The sequence below is a fragment of the Rhododendron vialii genome, chromosome 5a (genome assembly GCF_030253575.1).
Source record: "Rhododendron vialii isolate Sample 1 chromosome 5a, ASM3025357v1".
Classification (NCBI taxonomy): Eukaryota; Viridiplantae; Streptophyta; class Magnoliopsida; order Ericales; family Ericaceae; genus Rhododendron; species Rhododendron vialii.
Genome location: NC_080561.1, coordinates 2,522,113 through 2,541,698, shown reverse-complemented (window position 1 = coordinate 2,541,698; position 19,586 = coordinate 2,522,113). Strand labels below are relative to the sequence as shown.

Genomic DNA, 19,586 nt, shown 5'->3' with positions numbered 1-19,586 from the left:
GTTTTGAGGAAAAAAAAATTTTAAATTTGTTCTTGGCTTTCAAGACAAAAAAAAAAAAAAAAAGCGGTCAGCTAGCAGCGCTTGAACTGCAACAAACACTCACCTTATTGTGGCTCATAAAATGCCACTCCAACACTTCTAAACTGAAGAACCTTGTAATCATTGTGAAACCACTCCATCTGTTTGTAAACCATTTCCCAAAGGAGAATTCTCTGTCGACTTTCTGCAGCATGTCAAGAAGTAAACCAGATAACTAGTGTCAAACCAAACAACCTTGTGATCACAGCAGTTAGGGGGTTAATTCCGTATTCAAAAATGCCTTGGTTATAAGATTTCAGTCGCCCTTTCAATGACACGAATGCCTTATCGAAGAACTCACTTGTGACATACGATGAATAAACCTGCAAAACCTTGACAAACACCCGAACTGCAGCCCTCTTTCTTTCGATTTGGCACCTTTAGTATGACTTACATAGTTCGATGAAGAAGAAACCAATCCATGACAGAATGACCTGTACAACTTTTATCTTGCCAAAGTGGTTTCCCAATGGACTTTAAACTAGGGAAACAATTCATAAAGAGTTTATTCTGGGGTACAATTAGAAGCGAGGACTATGACAAACTTAAAGGTACTCAACCTAACATTCTAAAAGCCCCCAAAAAAGGCACCAGCATACTACAATAAGCACTGGATCGACATTTGGAGTCAGCCACATAAATGGAGGAGATTATACTTATTAGTGTAGCAGAATCTCACCATGAAGAATACTAGATCTCAGAGGATGAAAAAAGATAGCACTAACTTTGTAACTTTCATGCACCATCAGCAACCTCATTTGAACAATACCCGCACAGAGAAACCAAGATGTGTGTGTGTGTGTGTGTGTGAGAGAGAGAGAGAGAGAGAGAGAGAGAGAGAGAGAGAGAGAGAGAGAGAGGCCACTGTGACTCATCACTTCATTTCCTTGAATTATTGGAGGTAATCTATTGAATCGCACACGTGTTATAACACATCTCGATGTTTTCAACAATTTCAAAGCAGTTAAGCGAGCCAAGAAACAAAGAGGCACCTAACAAAATTGCATGTCTTGAGCCCCAAGAGAAAGTACGGGGAATCAAATGCAAGTTTAGAGACATGGCAACTCAGTACTCACAGAAACTCATGGTAGGCGCGTAAGGAAGGAAGCAAATAAATGATACGATAACTAAACCTCATGCTGCTTATTTTACTTCAGCAATAAAAAAAAGCTCCTTGCAATCATTTTACAATGGTTGAACTCAGAAGCTTGGTAGCCTATGGAGAGACGAAGACGACATAGATAGAGCACTGAACCATGGCTAATTCAGATTTCCATGCCAGCAAAAAAGATGGCCAAGGGCAATAGATAGCATGAATCAACTATGTCTTTTGAGTTAAATCTTGTTCCAAGTCCTGATAACAGAAGTGCCCACTACAAGTTCAACAAACATGCTCATATGTCATTAAAATCGGTAAACAGTTCACATCCTTAACGTATGATCATGTTTGCAATGCCGTCATGGACTGGGCCATCATCCAAATCTGAATCAATAATATGAATAAATTCCTAAAATCCCAATACACATCATCTACAAACATCCAAGCGCTAGCTGTAGAATCTACAAGATTACAATTGAGATGCTATGCTGCAACTTTTACATGTGCAGATCAAAACATAGGAGCCAAGAAAATGGAAGGATCTCCATTATTTCTCATATACCCTAGTCAAAAGGTGACCCAACTGATTGCCAAGGATATAGGTTTATTACCTCGTGTAAAGCCCACAGGAAATACTCCATCACGATGTAATCTGCATAATATAAGATCAAGCACTGCAGAATACTTACGGCCTCATAACAGATTCCATTTCGGAAATGCTAGCTCCATGGATATCAGTGGCTAGGTAAAATAACAGAATCCGGAAACGACGTGGTCCCATTATTGGAGGCTCCTTGTATATTGAGAATGGAAGTGACCAAATTGTATATCTGCACATTCTCAAAAGATGGGACTTTTTTTCCTCTAGAAAATTGAGGACCATGGCCTATGAAAATAGTCCTCATTGAGAAGAACGCATTGTCATAACCGTGTGCTCCTCCACACTCTTTTCTCTTCGATCCCTTCTGTTCCACCTTATAACTCTCTTCAATCAGCCCTATAATGGGCGAAATCCTATCGCTTGCAAAGTAATGCAGCCGACTAGGCAAATCCTCCTTTAGATAAACCTTCAAATATTGCCCGTTCTCCACTTTCCCCGAACTCAATCCTTTGTTCATCTTTGTCACCACATCTGCCGGAGACCAACCTGCCGGTGGACGAATTGCAAGCAATGGACTATAAGATTGAACCCAATCCTTCGGAACATCAATCCATGGTGCCAAATCTTCAAGAAAAATCAACTTCTTATCGCATGTACCAACCATCCCATGATCACCCACCATAATTATGTTCACATCCTCAAAAACCCCTCTTTTTTCCAACCCTTCAATCAACCTCCCAATCATCCTATCAATCCTAGCAACTGCAGCAGTGATCTCAGGATCATCAGGTCCTACCTGATGACCCTGATGATCGGGGTCCTCGAAATACAATGTCATAAACACTGGAATATCACCAACGGGCAAATCAAAGTACTCTAAAACAGTATCGACACGATTCTCAAAAGGAACTGAACCATTATAAAACATACATAAACCCTCAGGACAAGTCCAAGAACCCTTTTTTACCTCAGAGCCAGGCCAGAAATAGGTTGCAGCCTTCAAGCCATGGTTAGCCACAGTCTCCCACAAGGGTTCACCCAACCACCACTTGGGCTCATGACTGCCCATATTGAAATACTCCCCAGTATGTGGATCAGTAAAATAGTTATTAATAATCCCATGATAAGCTGGGTATAAACCGGTGACAATTGAGTAATGGTTTGGGAAAGTTAGGGTTGGAAAAACAGAAATCAGACCCATTTCGGCCTCGGTCCCGTTTTCGATCAGGCGATCGATGTTGGGGGTTTGGGTCTTGTATTGGTACCCGAACCGAAAACCATCTGAGGAGATCAAGAGGACAACTGGATGATTGAGTCTTTTAAGCGGACGAGCGTAATCGGTCAGGGTTTGAGGGGTATGATTGGAATTTGGTGGGGATTGGGAATGGGGTTTTGAGGAGGAGGAGGAGGAGAAGAAGAGGAAGGCGAAGGCGGCCGCGGCGGAGAAGGCGATGCAGGTGGAAAGGAGGAGAGAGATGAAGAGGAGGGTGGTGGTGAAGGGTTTTGATGGTGGAGGAGGTGAGGGGTTGTCTGTGTTGAAGGAGAGGAGAGCTGTGGTTGGGTTTGGTGGGTCTTCTTCTTGAGTTGGAACTGGGATGGGCTTGATGGTTGAGGTCAAGTTAGTGTCTGAACCCATGTCTGTGTATAGAGATATAGATACAGAAAATTCAAGATTTTGTGATCTGGGTATCCTGGAGAAAAATTGGTGCTGCTATTCAATGGATTGAAAGATTTTTAGAGCTGTGTGATCTGGGTTGGGCTTCGATGGTTTGGAGAGAGAGAGAGGGATTGGAGTGAGATGGAAGGGGAAGGGTTGCTGGGAACAGTTGAAAGGTAACAATCGGAGGGGACTACAGAGGTGAGAGATAGAATTACTCAATGGACTTTGGTGGCAGCAAGAGGAGGCTGTGGAGTCCAGACAAAGATAAGTTGCTGAACTTGCTGTTGCTGGATACGACGACGATTCGACTAGGAAATAAGGAATTTGACTTTTCCACAGTCTAATGCTTTGTTGTCTTTGCGACTTAAAAAGAATTTTTCAAAAAATTCTTTTTAGATTCTTCCTAGATTCTTCTTACTTTCAATATTTCTCTTTCTATCTCTCTCCACTTATAATCTCTATTATTTTTCAAAAAAAATTTCAAATTCCAATCCAAACAAAACATAAATTCAGGGAATGGGAAATCCTTGTAGCCTGCACTGCAGTGTAGGTAGGGTTGCCTGCGGATTGGTCCGGTTTTCAATACGATCCGTTCGCGGTGGATTGCTATTTTTTTATCCGCCAACTGTCCATGAGTATGTTTGGATGGATCGGTTAGGTTGCGAATTGGTCGGTTTGGACGGATTATATACTAGTAAACTATGGTTTGGGCGGTTCGGTTCAGTTTGGAACTGATTCACTCATCGCAGATTGTCATTTTTTTCATCCGCAAATCGTCCGTGAGAGTTTGGTTGCAGATTAGTAGGTTTGTGTGGTTTAAGCGGATTGAACCATCCGTTGCGCAGCCCTAAGTGTAGGGATGCTGATTCGATCGTTCATATTGAGACCGATGGTTTGGATTTAATCTGAGCTCTGATTGATCTGAATCATTCATTGTTCGGATTAAAATTCGAGCCGTCTATCACCGAAATGGACAGCTGAATCGACACCCTACATCCCTGCAGTGCGGGCTTCACTTCAAGACCTAAGATGCAAGTCCGAATAGAAAAGCTTGATGATGGTATTCATTGGACGACCAGGATTGGTCGTCAATGAAGAACATACAGATCAGGTGCTGCAGCGGATATCATCGGCTTACTACCTAATTACACAAAAAACCCCAATGTTTTTGCCCAACAACAAATTAACTCTCCCGCCTTTGATAATCGATACCACATTACCGCTTATAAACTTTCCAGTTTTCGTAGGATAAGTTTGATTGCTGGGTTAATTTATCAGAAGGTTTGAAAAAATATGAGATTAATGATGGGGAAATGTGGGCCTACGAAGTGATGGAGAGGTTTGTGAGCAGCAGTGTCGGCTCCGACGTTTAGGTTGTTCAAGTCCGACTTCGAGCTTGGTTGCCCATTCAGTATTAAGTTTAAAAAAAAAAAAAAGAGACATACAAGAAAAAAAATAACAATAACAAAAATAAGGTTATATTGTGCATTTAACTTGAATTACATCAAAAATTTATAATCAAAATGAAATCCGATTATAATATTTTATGATGGCAAAAGCTAACAACCGCCATCAAGCGCCTGATTGTGTGGTGCACGCGCGCGTTATTCACTGTGGTGTATCACCTTTTTCCAATGCAACGTCCTTCACATCTGACACAGTTAATGCTTTTATGCAATTTACAAAAATAACCCTATGTAGAGAACTCTGTGTTCTCTTTTCTGTTTCACCAACTAGTGAAACTTTTTAAGAGCGGCTAATTGCACAGAATTTTTGCACGGTGATTACGCACATATCATGTAATCATAAATAATTTAAGCTATTCATTAAATTTAGAAACTTTTTCGAAGGCCTCTACAAAAAAATTAGTTCAATCCGATACCTATAGGAGCTCGATAACTTTTCAAGATCCTGAAATTTGAATGAAAAATTAGACAATTGAATCGAGCTCCCTATAGGTATCGGATTAAGCTGATTTTTGCGTAACATAGCAAATTCAAAAAAGTAATTTAAATTTAATGAATGACTCGGATATTGGTGTGAAACCCCGAGTGGCCCCACAACGTGATCTATGTACAAAAGGAACACACTGATGGGACGTGTCATTTTGTTTTCACCCTCCATCCCATTTTGATAGCCCAATGACACTTTCGGACATTCCAAAATACGGACTTCGAGTTGGTGCTGTAAAGTGAGGTGTATAGCACTGTGCTGCGCACCTTCAAGCCGTCGGATCATACATCCGATGGCTCAGATCTCATCTCGGCAATCAATGATCGAGATCTATCCATTGCCAAGATGCGATCCAAAAACCTTTTAAAAAAATATGAAATAGAAGCGATGTAGTTGTTAAATGCAGAAAAAAGAGAGGAAATGAATGGAAGGGGTGTAGTTGTTAAATGCAGCCCGTTCTAGAAGCCTTTTTAAAAAGTATGTACTTATTTTTAATTTTCAAACTTAAAAATAATGGAATTATGAAAATATTTTTTGGATCGTTTAAAAGATCTCATTGAGATCTATTTCAATCAAGATCCATATTACATTTTTTAAAAATTTTTAACAAGCCCATTATTTTTTAGCTTAAAAATTACAAATAAACATTCATTTAAAAATAAGTATTTATATTTGGTTCTGGAACAGGATTAATTTTTCCCACAGCCGTCCGTATGTTTGCTGGGAAAGGATTTCTACTTATGACTTATGAGGGATAGTATTGTCATATGCAGAGTTGGGATAATTATGACCATTGCTAAGGTCAGAGAAAGTACCGGCACAGTCAGTACAAAAGTATTAAAAAGTGATTGTGCACGGAATCAAGAGAAGTTTTCCCTTTGGTAATGGACACTATATTGCGGTGGTTAGCGGGACCGTTTTATGATTACCAAAATTTGGAGAGGATTATCATTCACATCATCCTCTCCAAATTCTTCATTGCTTGCTTCTTCAACTTGACTTGAAAGAAGAGATTTTTGTTTTTTTGCATCAAATAGGCAAGATATTAAACCCACTAATGATTTTTCCATTGCATCTTTTCGTTGCCTCACTTTTCTATTTTAAGATCCGGATTTTTGTTTGCCAATTCTCACTCTATTCTTGTCATTCTCAATCTTCGTCATAGTACCCATATTAGTATACCTCACTAATCAAAAATTCCAGACAAGCAATCCTACTAAAAACTCACAAAATTAATAATGTAGTGTGTACAGTGACCGTCAAATGTCAGTTCAAATTTCATTAGTTCAGCCGTGTAACCGAATAAATTATTTTGTTGCAATAAAAAAAATAGTCAACGGAACTAACCAATCCATATTAATTTTATTCTGTTGTTGCTCCACTAAAGGCACGCACTAACCGAAATAAAGATTAAAGAAAAGCTCCACTAACAGTAAAACTAGCACCGAATAAAGATTAAAGAAAAGACAGAAAGTTCACTTACTTACCTTCAATAACGAGGCAAGAAATAGGAGAACTGGAGAAACAAAAGTTGAGTTCAATTTTTTCAACTTTGACCATTGGGCGACTCGGCATTGAAGAATCTCAAGTAGGGCCGGCTATCTGTGATGGAGATTGGAGAAACAAAACTATTCATGGTTCAATGTGATGGCCTGAAAGCTAATGGGTATTCATGGGTGAGACAAAGGATGTGATAAGGAGTGGAGAATTATTTTCTACCGTTGGGTGGAGAGAAACATAATCTTAAAGGTCTAGACTAATGAATAGCACCCCTCGAGGAGGTATTGGTCAATCCGTCACATGGAGCGTTATGTGGGCAAATGGTCTCCTCTCTTGTCTAATTAGTGATAATGCAACAAACGTGAGATTAGCTAATCATGAAGAACATATCGGGCTTTCTTTTTTTTTTTTGCACTCTTCAGCAGCATCCACAATGACATATCGGGCTTCCTTGGACCATATATGCGAGATTATTATCCCCCACACTAAACACGCCAATTGAATAACACCGTTGAACTTTGGTCAATCTCTATTATCCAACGGTTGGCACTATCCTTATAAAGTTGCCTAAATTGAGAATCCATAGTTAATTTGGTAAACTTTGGGGAAATTTTGTGTTTTCTCTCATCTCTTTTTATAGCTGTGACTAAACTTCATGATTCACGGGGGCAATTCTTAGACTGATAAACGACGGCGTCTTGCGGCTCCTTCTTCTTCTCCCTCCGGTCTCCTTCTTCGACATCGCCCGGTAGTAAACTAGAGAGAAGCAGATACAGAAGCAGAGCGCAATGGCGTCGTACGTAAGCATGGGCGAAGCCCACAGAAGAATCACCGATTACCTCAACCGGTTCTCCGACGCCGTTTCCTACCAGGACGGCTCCTCCCTCAAGCGCCTCCTCTCAATCTCCTCCGACTCTCCCTCTCTCCTCTCCCTCTCCGACGCCCTCAACGTCTTCCAGGTACCCTCTCTCTCTCTCTCTCTCTCTCTCTTTTTCTCTCTCTGTCTGTCTGTCTATACACACACACACACACACGCACGCACGAACACACACACACACACACACAGAGATGGATGGATATATTTCAGTTGCGGATCGAGAAAATTAGCGTAGGGTGAGCTTCAGTGTCGGACAAAGTCGAATCGAAAGAAACATTATGTAAATAAGTTAGAAAAAGATCCCCCAAAAAAAAAAGAAAAATCCTAAAGCACTCCTTTATAGTCCACCGTTTACTTGATTAATCCACTCAAGTTAATCCAAAGTTCTGATTTTTACATACAAAATAAGCTCAGTAATTGAAAACCCGAAAGCTTAATCAAAAGCCTAGTTTTGATTAACCTTCACAGAAACCCTAATTTTGGCATATATAGTCACTAATTAGTAAATAAAACTCACAGGTTGAGGCTGTGGAGCCTATTCTGGGGGTTTTCGAGTAGTCTGAGGGACACAGACACTCATATTTTACGGGGATAAACGAATATGGAAATAAATTAGAAAAAAGATCCATAAAAATACCTAAAGTATTCCATTGTATTCCACTGTCTACTGACTTAATACTCAAGTTAGTCCAAATTTCTGACTCAACTGAAAAAACAAGAAGGTTAATCAAAAGCCTAATTTGATCAACTTTCAAAGAAACCCAAATTGTGATATAGTCACTACTCAGTATTAATTAAACACACAGAATGAGCGCATGCCATAAGAAACTAAAGTATTCCGTTCTATTCCACAAGTGTCTACCAACTTAGTTTACTATAGTCCGTCCAAAGTTCTAATTGTTACACCAAATAAGCACAGCAATTGAAAACCCAAAAGCTTAATCAAAAGCGTAATTTGATTCTTTACACGAAGCGGGAGCGGGGGCGGAGACGGGGGAGCGGATGATCACAGAAGTGTGGGAGCGCCATTGGGAGCGGTTAGGAAAAATTATTAAAATTATAAATATATTTTGGAATTTTATATTGTTAAATGTCAATATAAAAATATTATTCTACCACATAAAATATTACTATTAAAATTATAAGTTTTTAGTTATATTTCAACATTTTTATTGTAGCACATGATTACACAATAGAGCTCTTGTGCATATTAAGTAGGCGTAAAAGTTAAGGGCATTAATATGACTCTAGAAGGTTAATATCAGATGTGTTCACTAACAAGATCAAAACAACTTTAAAGGTACCAATTGCAACTTGAATCGTAAGTCTCTCAACCGTTTTTTGGGTGTAAGTTTCCGTATAGGTAAGGAACGAGTTCCCGTCGTCATTGGGACGGGTTTCTTGGAGTTTCCTTCGACGGGAACGCGGAAACGCGTTTCCGTCGAAGAAACGTGGGCATACTTGAAGGTTCCTGCAACTAAGATTTGATTAATGTTCACAGGAACTCTAGTTTTTGCATACAGTCACTACTCACTTAGCCAGTAAAGTAAACGCACAGGTTGAGTGTATAATATAGGAGGAAACCCCACATAATTTATGGTGATAAATGAGGGATATACTTTGATATAGTCATATAACTGTAATTATAATAAGGTGGGGCTGCTGCATTCTCTCCTGTATGTAAATGAGCTTGCTTTTTCCAATTAGGGTTCTGAACATGGTGTACAGTTTCTGATTGCGGCTTTGTAACTGTCACAGGACGCTAGCAGATTGATTAAACAGTTTGACAAGTACTCACAATTTGGGGAAATTCTGGTTCCCCTATTTCGCTCGTTACAGAACTACAGACTCGGTCACCTGGTCGAATCCTACCAGTCTTTCGAAAAATCTGCCAAGTATTGCCTCTTGTTTCCTATTTGAATTCTCTTTTGTTTTGATTAAGAAGAATCTGTATACTGAGGAGAATGATTTGGTTGATTAGAATATGAGTTAATAATGGTGGATTGGGCAGTGCATTTCTTCAGGAGTTTCGGAACTGGGAATCAGCTTGGGCTTTGGATGCACTATACGTGATTGCTTACGAAATTCGGGTTCTTGCAGAGAGGGTAAAGAACGAAAAACTTTATCCTTGTATCATTCTTCTCCTTTCAGGATTTTTTAAAATGCTGTATGTTCAGGAGAGCTAACTGTATTTTCTTTTCATTCAAGGCTGATAGAGAGTTGGCTTCAATGGGGAAAATCCCGGAGAAATTGAAGGGGGCAGGCTCTTTCCTCATGAAAGTGTTTGGGGTTCTTGCTGTATGTCTCTATGCCTGTCTCTTTTTCTGTTAGCAGTTTTTCATGTATTAGCTTATCAAAAAAGTTTGTGATTAAGTTGGTCCAGGGCTTACTTCATTCGAGTTTATTGTTTTGGCTTTGATTTATTCAATTCCGAGCAGAACTTATGTGTATTACACTGATAATAATTATTTAGTTGCAATGAATTTATAGCTTAGTTCAGGGGCTAGAAGATTCATGCCTTGGTTTTCCAATTTCTCAACATTTGATATTTCACTGCAGGGAAAAGGCCCCAAACGTGTTGGGGCGTTATATGTCACATGCCAGCTGTTTAAGATTTATTTCAAGGTAGTAGATTCTCTCCAACTCTCTTCATCCATTGTTTGCTACTTTGCTATTTCATGGATACTTGATTTTTATTCTCTTGTATAAATGTTTAGTGAGAGCGTTGCATTCTGAAAATGAAAAGGAGATTTTTTACTTTTTTGTTGCATGAAACATTACATGGGCAATAATATCAGCCAAATGTTGATATAAAATTCATTTGTATGGCTAGTTGTGTTATATCTCTTTAAATGCGTAAGAATTTTGCAGTGCCTTTGTTTTTGCAGCTTGGTACAGTTCACCTTTGTCGAAGTGTAATTAGAAGCATTGAGACTGCTCGTATATTCGATTTTGAAGAATTTCCGGTCAGAGATAAAGTAAGAGAAGATTTGATTGCTTTCATCTAAGATCTGATGCCTAGTATATGATGATTTTGTGTGATACTATTGTAGGAGATTCTAACACTGATGCTATCTCCTCGTAGGTCACGTATATGTACTACACAGGCCGTTTGGAGGTGTTCAATGAAAATTTTCCTGCGGTAAGTATTCTGAAATCTGTGTAAAGTTAATATAACTCATCACTTTCTTTTTGGGTCAGCACTATCTATTCTCAGCATATGTTTGTGGGTTAACCGAGGCTCTTTGCCAAGGTGGTATTTCTGCATGTGTTTGATTTGCGGATGGTGTTATTGCTCACGTCGAAACTTAATTTAACATCTTAAAGTTCTGAATACGGAAACAATATGCTGGTTCTTTGCAGCATTAATTGGTTTAAGAATTATGACTTGTTTGGTATCAAGTCTTTCAAAAGTTAAATACAGCAAAGAACAATTCCTTTCCAGCTCAATATTTGAACCTTATTCTCTAGCTTCGCTTACATTTATGTATGTTGGTGTTCTAGATTACAATAATGAGTAGTGGTAAAAGTATATTTGTGTTGATGACCTCTATTCAAGTTTTCTGATTTCCTGTACTTCTATATGACATAGTCCCCCGCATCTGTTCTTGCAGGCTGATCATAAGTTATCATATGCCTTGACGTATTGCAATCCTCATCGCGAAGCAAATATAAGGTTTGGTTCAGGTGTGCCTGCTAGTTGAGAGTTGAGACATTGTATTTTCATCTGTGTTGAAATTGGAGGGAAATATGTTGAAATTTTAGTTGCAAGTAAGGGCTGCATTATCTGTCCGCATGATATGCGTAAAAAGTATTTGTTCACCAAAAGAAGGCCTTGCACTTTCTGTCGCTGAACAGTGAACACACTTGGTGTATGCCAATGACATGATTGTTCTAATAGTATGGATTGGCTTGTGATTCATTTTATAAATCTTCAGCAAGCTGTTTCACATTGTTAGATTGACGTGTAATCACCTTTAACAAACCACATGATTGGGTAGAATGTTTCTATTTTCCATGTGCTTTGAATTATGAAGCCACTGATTTCATATAGTTTAGTGATTTATGAGAACAAAGGTCTCAAAATATTTTGGATGTTTTACTTCCATAACCAGAAGTGAAATGGTGGCAAAGGGATTAAGAAAGAGAGTTTCCGAGCGTAATGTCTTATTGTCCAGTCTAGAATTTAGGAAGGATATTAATGCTCTTTTTCAGATTCCTTGTGGACATACTAGAAAAGGAAATGGTACAGGATTTTGATTTTATCATTTATATAAATATTGGTTCATATTCCTTATCTAGAAACTCTTTCTTGAAAGATCTAAAAGTCTATTTGAGGTTCTGGCTATTTCTCTCTCCCTTTGTTGTCATTACATTATTCATTTTCTCTTTGATTCTGTTGCAACAGGATGATTCTGAAGTATCTGATACCTGTGAAACTTTCAATAGGCATCCTACCTATGATTTCTCTCCTGGAGAAGTATAACCTGGTTGAGGTACAATCTGCATCCTTCCTTGCAGATTTTTCCTTCCATTTCCAACTTGGTTTTTTTTTTTGCATTTTACTAGCTCTAAAGACTATGTAGTGTTACCCTTGTTTTCATGTATACTATAGAAAGATTGAGTTGGCTTTTGTACAATGAAAGAAAGAAAATCAAGTTAGCACTCTAGAAGTAATATAAAAATAGACCTCCAATTTTTTTGTTGAAAGATGTTACAGGCCAAAGGCAAGAGAAATACGTAGAACGCCTTAACGTTACGATTGAATTGCTGTTTGTACAAAGAAAGAAAGAAAATCAAGTTAGCACTTTAGAAGTATTATAAAATTGGACCTCCAAATATTTTGATGAAAGAAGTTACAGGCCAAAGGCAAAGAACTAGCCAAAACTGGAACGCCTTCACCCTGCAAGAAGACGAGTAATAAGGTTTGATGAAATAATGAGTTGGCCAAGCTTTCTTCATGACCGGAATTAGAAAACACAGCTTCCTTCCTGTTATTTGATGCCGGTACTTGCCGATGACTCTCCCCTGAAAAAGATTGGATTGTTACTTGTGTTTGATACTGAACGTTGCACAGTGCTATTCAATTGCAATACTTTGGACATCTGATGCTTTAAATTTGTAAACTTTTTCTTGGTTATTTTACAGTACAGTAATGTCGTGCAAGCAATGAGAAGGGGTGACCTCCGGCTACTAAGACAAGCTCTTCAAGAGCATGAAGACCAGTATGTCTATCTCTCTGCTTTTTAAAATCAGAGTGCATCAGTCCATTAAATTTACTGAAGTGTGACGGACTTCTTTTGTTGTCAGGTTCTTAAGATCGGGTGTCTATCTTGTCCTAGAAAAGTTAGAGCTCCAAGTTTATCAGAGATTGATAAAGAAGATGTGAGCCCCTCTACTGAGCACTCCTGCTTGTTGGTTGTTTTCAGGATCAATTTGGAAGAATACTTTCTTTCTAAACTGTTCTTGCAAACAAGAAACCCATTGTTTGCATATCATACCTTTAGCGGAAATAGAGTTTGAGAATTTGAAAACATACTGGTTTCTAAAAAACAGGTTCTTTCCCGAAAGGTGAAGCAATTTTGAAAACCGCCGTAATATAAGTTTCTGGAATATGTTAGGCAAAATTGATTTTGAAAACAGCAAGCAAACAGAGATAATACACTGTGGTTTGGGAGTTGTACCGAATAGTTGTTCATGATTGTTGATTGGTGGTTATGCAGCTACATCATCCAGAAGCAAAAGGACCCTAGTAAAGCACACCAGATCAAGTTAGAAGTAATTGTCAAGGCATTGAAGTGGCTTGAGATGGACATGGATGTCGATGAGGTATGTTATCCCTTCATCTGCCGTTGTATATTTTACTTGGTTTGGAAGTTGGTGGAATACAAACTTCTTTTTGTCTTTCAGCTGGCTGGTTGAGGTGGCCAAGTTTTAAGTCTTTTGTTGCACTTTTTTTTTCAGGTTGAGTGTATCATGTCCATATTAATATACAAGAACCTTATGAAAGGGTACTTTGCGCACAAGAGCAAAGTGGTGGTTTTGAGCAAGCAAGACCCGTTTCCCAAATTAAATGGCAAACCGGTGAATTCATAGAGATGGTTCGAAGGTAATATATTTGTGCACGCTTTATTCATGACACCATGAGAGCGAGGCCATCTTCCTATGGTTGCCTTGGCTTTTGATCTGATTATGGTAGAAGAGTGTCAAATGGAACGAGATTACTTTCCTCTAGGGTAAGTATTGTATGGTGCAGTCAAATTAATCAGTTTTCTTTACATATATTCAGAGGACAAATGGTTGATTGAATGGCTTGAGACTGCCAGCTAAGTCATGAAAAGTTTTGAGGACTAGTGGGGAAAAAGTTTAGTATTCAGGTCAATGAATGGCTTCCTGATACTTCATTATTACAGTGGTTTGCAAAAATGGAACTTGAAATACTTTCTACCTACCAGAGGAAGGTTGACATGGAAGCTGTGCTATGTACCTTTTTTGGTGGATTTAAACAGAAAAATGAATAGGCATGAATTGTTTCCTTTTCTTTCAGTGTTGGTGCATTGCCTAAAACAGTTAGATACGCGGTACGATTCTTCATAGCATGGACTTGAATCTCAACCAAACCGAATACGCAAATCGAAATCGTCTGGGTAGAATCTTTTTATTCAACTTGGTTAGATTTTCCCATAGCAGTAGCAATTGCCATTCCAAAGTTGGAACCATTTAGCAATGTCCAACTACGCACACCACTTCTATGCCATTCTGTCCCCCGCCATTACTTCCACTGCTGCTTGAGACCCGTTTGAAAACGTGCAATTCGTAGAGTATGACCTGACACTGAGTAGCAAGGTGGTTCCTACAGTTTCTCAACGATCTGGCATCATTTGCAGGAAGAGCGCGTCAACATTGGAAGGCAATGCATAATGTTAAAACCATATGCAGAAGTAGAAACTGCAAAGCATTCCTGGAATCTGTGAATACCAATGGAGTTCTTTCAAAGCCATCTGACCCCATCGAATAGTGTTTGATAGGGTTCAGAAGTGTCTCGCGCGGAGAACGAGGGCTGAGGTTGGGGTGGGCCAAGTGAATACCCGACTCAATCCCACAAACCAGCTCAATCGAGCGGGCTTCGAGGAGAGTGGGGTATATATGTAGTGTGCTTTTCTTTTGGGCTTCTTTCGGGCCAGTTCTATGTGGGTGGACAATACCCAATAGTTTGGGGTTTCTTTTCTTTTCTCCTGTTGATGAAGTGTTCCGAGTCTCATGTAGTCACGTTCCACGTATGTCAGGTAAACTACCAGAGCAACCCGAAACTACCTCAAGGGGAAATGAACGACATATGCCAAGCCGAGCTTTGTATTATTCGAGCTCAGCTCGTTTACTAAACGAGACTAAACCTTGAGCTTGATATCCGAGCTCTTAACAAGCCGAGCCCGATTCATTTACTGAACGAACCTCTATAAATAAGCCGAGTATATCCAAATGAGATGAGCTTTAGGGTGTTGAGCTCGGCTCGTTTCCTACAAGAGCATAAAACTTGAGCTCGAGCTCAATTACTAAACAAGCCCAACCCAGCCTTTAACGATTTGAGCTCGAGCAGCTTGATTCGTTTGTAACCCTAATGCAGTGTTTCCCGATGGTGAGAACCACCTAAATTAGGCTGCGGCTGGGTAAGAAACAGATCAACTTCAAGTGGGTTTGAAGGAGAGGGTATAATAGCTTCACTTCTAAACGAAGCATCTCATTAAAATACCTTAAAATAAAGTGATAAAAAGATGTCCAATAATTTCTAGACTATCCAGGCCACTTCTCGGATGAGTCTTAATACGCACCCAAACTTGAATTTACTCTGGGATTGCATTAGGAAATTTTTGAGGCGTCAAACTTGTAACCAATTCACAGAGTAAAACATGCAAATGTTTGAATCCCACAAAGGCCAAACATTCCATACTTTGGTCCACTAGAGAATTTGTCCGAATATTCATTTCATGATTCTGGAATTAGTCATGATGCGAGCCAGCTGGCCCGAATGTTTGATTATGAAAGGAAAACAAGCCAACGGTTAATGCAAAGAGAATTTAGGGTGGAGTTATGTAGACAACTAAACTAAAATAACTACTACTCCCTCCGTTAAGGATGGCCAAGTCTGTCAATCTTTTTCTTTACATAAAAGTAATTTGTTTATCAACTATGGTTGTTTGATTATCAAATTTTTACATGATCGACGATCACCCTCTTTCGGCTCTTTTTCTTAAACGACACGAATGGCAGCAACAACATTGCTATAGACAAACAAAAGTGCACAAACATGTTCAGAATCGTCCGATTCACGTGGTCTCAGATGTAGAAGAGAATCGTCCGATTCACGCGATTCCAAACACAGAAGCGAGATCCATGTGTATCGAATGGTTTTAGACACACTTAAATCTAAATGATTTCAGTTTCACTTTCATCTGTCTGCATTTTGTGGTGGGTAACAATCAATCACCGGTACTGTGGGCCTGGAACAGTACTGGAAAGAGGACAACACAAGAAACTGAATACATGTGAGCCTGCCTCTTCCCTTCACTGGACAAGGTTTCAGGTCCAGTTGAGCTACATGGCCAGCCTACTTCCAGTAACAGGATAATGTTTTGCGGCAAAACTACTTTTCTGATCCTCTTTGCCGAAGAACTTTTGGGTGCCGGATACCACACACGTGGTATTCTATCGGTGATTCTAAACGGTCCGGATTTTAGAAAGAGGAGTGATCGGATGAGGGGGGAGAGGGTGGAGAAATTTGGGCTGCCCAAAATGTGTTTGACAGTTGTGATCGCAACTGGGTACCGCCACATGGTACTCGCTCGGCACCCAAAATTTTTCCTCTTAGCCACTTCCCAGAACCCTATGTGGAAAAAATGGTTTTTTTTTTTTTTTTTGTTTCCCAATGTGGATCCTCTCGGCAGCTTTCCACTTCCACCATTGCCATTGGCCGGCTTGCTCCCCAATGTTCGAACGGATTCGGCTCCTTTCCTTTACGTAACTAGTGCAGTGCTTGCGTGAAAGTATTTTTTAAAAACATAGTATTAATCTACTTAAATTCATGAGAGCGAGAATTAAGAGCGGAAGCGCCGAACATTTTAAAAGATTATGTGACTGAGGAACTAACCATGCCGTTGGGATCGTTCTTGAGTCTTTTGTGAACCGATTTTGATTTCTCGAGTTACGCATTTATTTGAGTTCATCAAGAACATTATCTTGTTAAAATTTATAGTGATTGAATATCAACAATATGTGACCTCAAAAGATTTATATTGAGGAATGATTAATTTTAACCAAGTGTGGCAAGTCATAGTTTTTATCGAACTGAACTGCAGTCGATATGATTTTCTACACGGTTGATCTTCTTGACGAGCTTAAAAGATGAATGAATCATTGTAATGAATTTAAAAGGTGCGCACAAATAACCCATCGGGACTGTCGGCTTATTTGATTCTCTCTCTACATTTAAATTAGCTACAACCATGTTGGTCGAAATCACACATGCTTAAATCACCCAAATTATTCGCTGATCAATAAAAAAAAAAAAACCCTGCTCAACTATCATTCCACATAACTAATTAAACTCACTCCTAGGCCACACAAATTTATTCCTCTCTATCATGAAATTCAGAAAGTCTACGTCCACCGCTCACCTTTTACTATTCTTCCCACCGCTCTCAATCTTGCCGTCTAAAAATGTTTTGGACGGGCCGGATTTTTAAAAACTCTTTCAAGGTAGAGTTTAACTGAAAGAGTTTTTTTAGAATCCGGACCATTTATTGCCTAGACGGACGGTGAAATGTTGAGCGGTGATTGGTTGCTCACGTGATTCCAATCACTCTCTCTCTCTCTCTCCTACTCTCAAGCCTCAACTTTCACACACACATGCTCTAGTACTGCTAAAGAAAAAACCCAAGAAAGATAAACAGAAGAAAAGTGCTCAACCATGAACGAGGCCACAAGATAGAGCCATTAGCAGAATTGCAGCCTCCTTCTCATCTTGTGGGAAAACTTGTTGAATTGCCAAATTCTTACTCAAACTGATCAAGAAGTCCTCGAAGCAAAGCTTCTTTCTCCCATGAGATTTCGGCGTGGCGGCAAGCTTGGATCTTTTCTTGTATTGTGAAACATGACCATTGTTTGATCTCTTAGCTTTGTGTTGCAACTTGATCTTCAGTGGATCCGAAGAACGCTCGGCTCCAAGAACTGCGTCCTTTGATTTTTCTGTTGTTGTCGTTGCTGCTGCTGCTGCCGCCGCCATAGCCTTTCTTGCCTTCCTTTGCCGAATTCCGCACGCGTTGCAAAGTGACTGCACCACCATATTTCATGCCAAATTGTTAAATAGAGAATTATACAAAATCAAATTCTTCATGTTGAAATACCACCCTCAAATAATTCTGATCAATAGTGTTTTTTTATGAAATATTACTAAAAGTAAGAGATGAGGGGGATATTGAAAACAATGACCATATATTATCCTTTTTTTTTTGAACGGCGAATTATTATTTTTATTAATCTTTGAAGATAAAAAGACTAACAGGAACAAGGAGCAAGGCAACAAAAACCATATATTATCTATGTATTTACCTTAGGACCTCTTGGTCCACTTCTCCAAAGAGGGGTCTTAGTGGTGTTACAATCAGAGCAAACCCTAATTGGGCTGTTGCTGTTGCTAGAAGAACTGTTGCTGCCATTATCAATATTTTGCATAGGATGATCAGATGACTTTTGCTTTTGATCTTCAAACTTCATTAGAGCAATATTAGTTTGTGCTTCCGAGCTGATCATGTGATCGGAGTTCGCGATCATCATCCTTCCCATCACCTTCATCTTCGAACACGTCCACTTAGCCGAACCAGATCGATTTTCATTTCCATCTTCTTTCTTCCACAAGGAGAACTTTAAGCCGCAGTTATTTTCGCTATTGGGTGCTGAATTATCCTGCGATCCTTCATCGGTAGCCGAATTATTAGCCTGGGATCAAGAAAGTGATCAAATAATGAGCATCACATTAATGGAAATAGATATAAATAAATTAAAAAGACAAAGTAAGGAAAAATATGATCAACTAAAAAGAAGAGATGAGTTGGATCACTTCATGCAAGTCATGATTAGCACCTCTTGTTGATATTCTAGGTGGTGTAAATCCTTACGAAGATAGAATCCTCCTTGATCTTGAATTGTGCAGCTAAAAGCATGACTTGAGAAACAAGAAGAAGATTCAGGTTTTGCAGTGTAGGGTTGTACTTCATGAGAAGAAGTAGATGAATTCAGGTAAGCTGGAACCATGGAGAGAGAGAGAGAGAGAGAGAGAGAGAGAGAGAGAGAGAGAGAGATCTTTGTGATCAAGGGATAAGAAGTGAAAAGAGAAAGGAGGAGGGACTCAAAGGGCCTAATGGCAAGAATGCTAAAACTCTTTTAAAGGGGTGAGTGAGCTAGCTAGAAAAAACCCTAAAAGACATTCACGTGACTTCAAACAAAGAGACAAACTAGGAATGATAAGAGTGGAATGCTACCACAAGACGCCCTTTGAGCCAAATTAAAAACCCTATCTGCAAAAAAATACTTCACACCTATAAATCTCCACTTGAAAGGGAATAAGAGTGATGGAGAAATGCTACAATGGTAGCCACATATAGCATTGTGATGTACCCCACACATCGATCATCAAGCGGCCACCATCGTTCACCCTTATCGATGTACGTATCCTTATTGAGGGGTTCGGATCCCTTGTCCGACCCCCTTCCGGACAGGTGTCTGTTCTACCCTTCTCGACTGTTGATCTCGCAAATCAACAACT

The 19,586-nt window shown here is 39.4% G+C and overlaps 3 protein-coding genes across 3 annotated transcripts; 1 reads left to right on the top strand and 2 right to left on the bottom strand.

Moving 5' to 3' along the window:
- Positions 1-1,551: 1,551 nt before the first annotated feature.
- On the bottom strand, positions 1,552-3,730 carry LOC131326637 (uncharacterized). The gene has a single exon (XM_058359487.1). It carries the CDS (start codon positions 3,412-3,414, stop codon positions 1,912-1,914), a length of 1,503 nt encoding a protein of 500 aa, XP_058215470.1. The 5' UTR covers positions 3,415-3,730; the 3' UTR covers positions 1,552-1,911.
- A 3,748-nt stretch (positions 3,731-7,478) lies between these two features.
- On the top strand, positions 7,479-14,180 carry LOC131326640 (enhanced ethylene response protein 5). Its single transcript, XM_058359490.1, has 13 exons — positions 7,479-7,850; positions 9,527-9,663; positions 9,780-9,873; positions 9,977-10,066; positions 10,328-10,393; positions 10,657-10,746; positions 10,854-10,910; positions 11,383-11,444; positions 12,177-12,264; positions 12,917-12,993; positions 13,079-13,153; positions 13,492-13,597; positions 13,733-14,180. The coding sequence occupies exons 1-13, from the start codon at positions 7,680-7,682 to the stop codon at positions 13,862-13,864; spliced, it is 1,245 nt and encodes a 414-aa protein (XP_058215473.1). The 5' UTR covers positions 7,479-7,679; the 3' UTR covers positions 13,865-14,180.
- Positions 14,181-17,319: 3,139 nt separating this feature from the next.
- LOC131326643 (GATA transcription factor 21-like) lies at positions 17,320-19,258 on the bottom strand. Its single transcript, XM_058359497.1, has 3 exons — positions 18,905-19,258; positions 18,374-18,760; positions 17,320-18,095 (listed from the first exon to the last, which is right to left on the bottom strand). The coding sequence occupies exons 1-3, from the start codon at positions 19,073-19,075 to the stop codon at positions 17,727-17,729; spliced, it is 927 nt and encodes a 308-aa protein (XP_058215480.1). The 5' UTR covers positions 19,076-19,258; the 3' UTR covers positions 17,320-17,726.
- Positions 19,259-19,586: the final 328 nt, after the last annotated feature.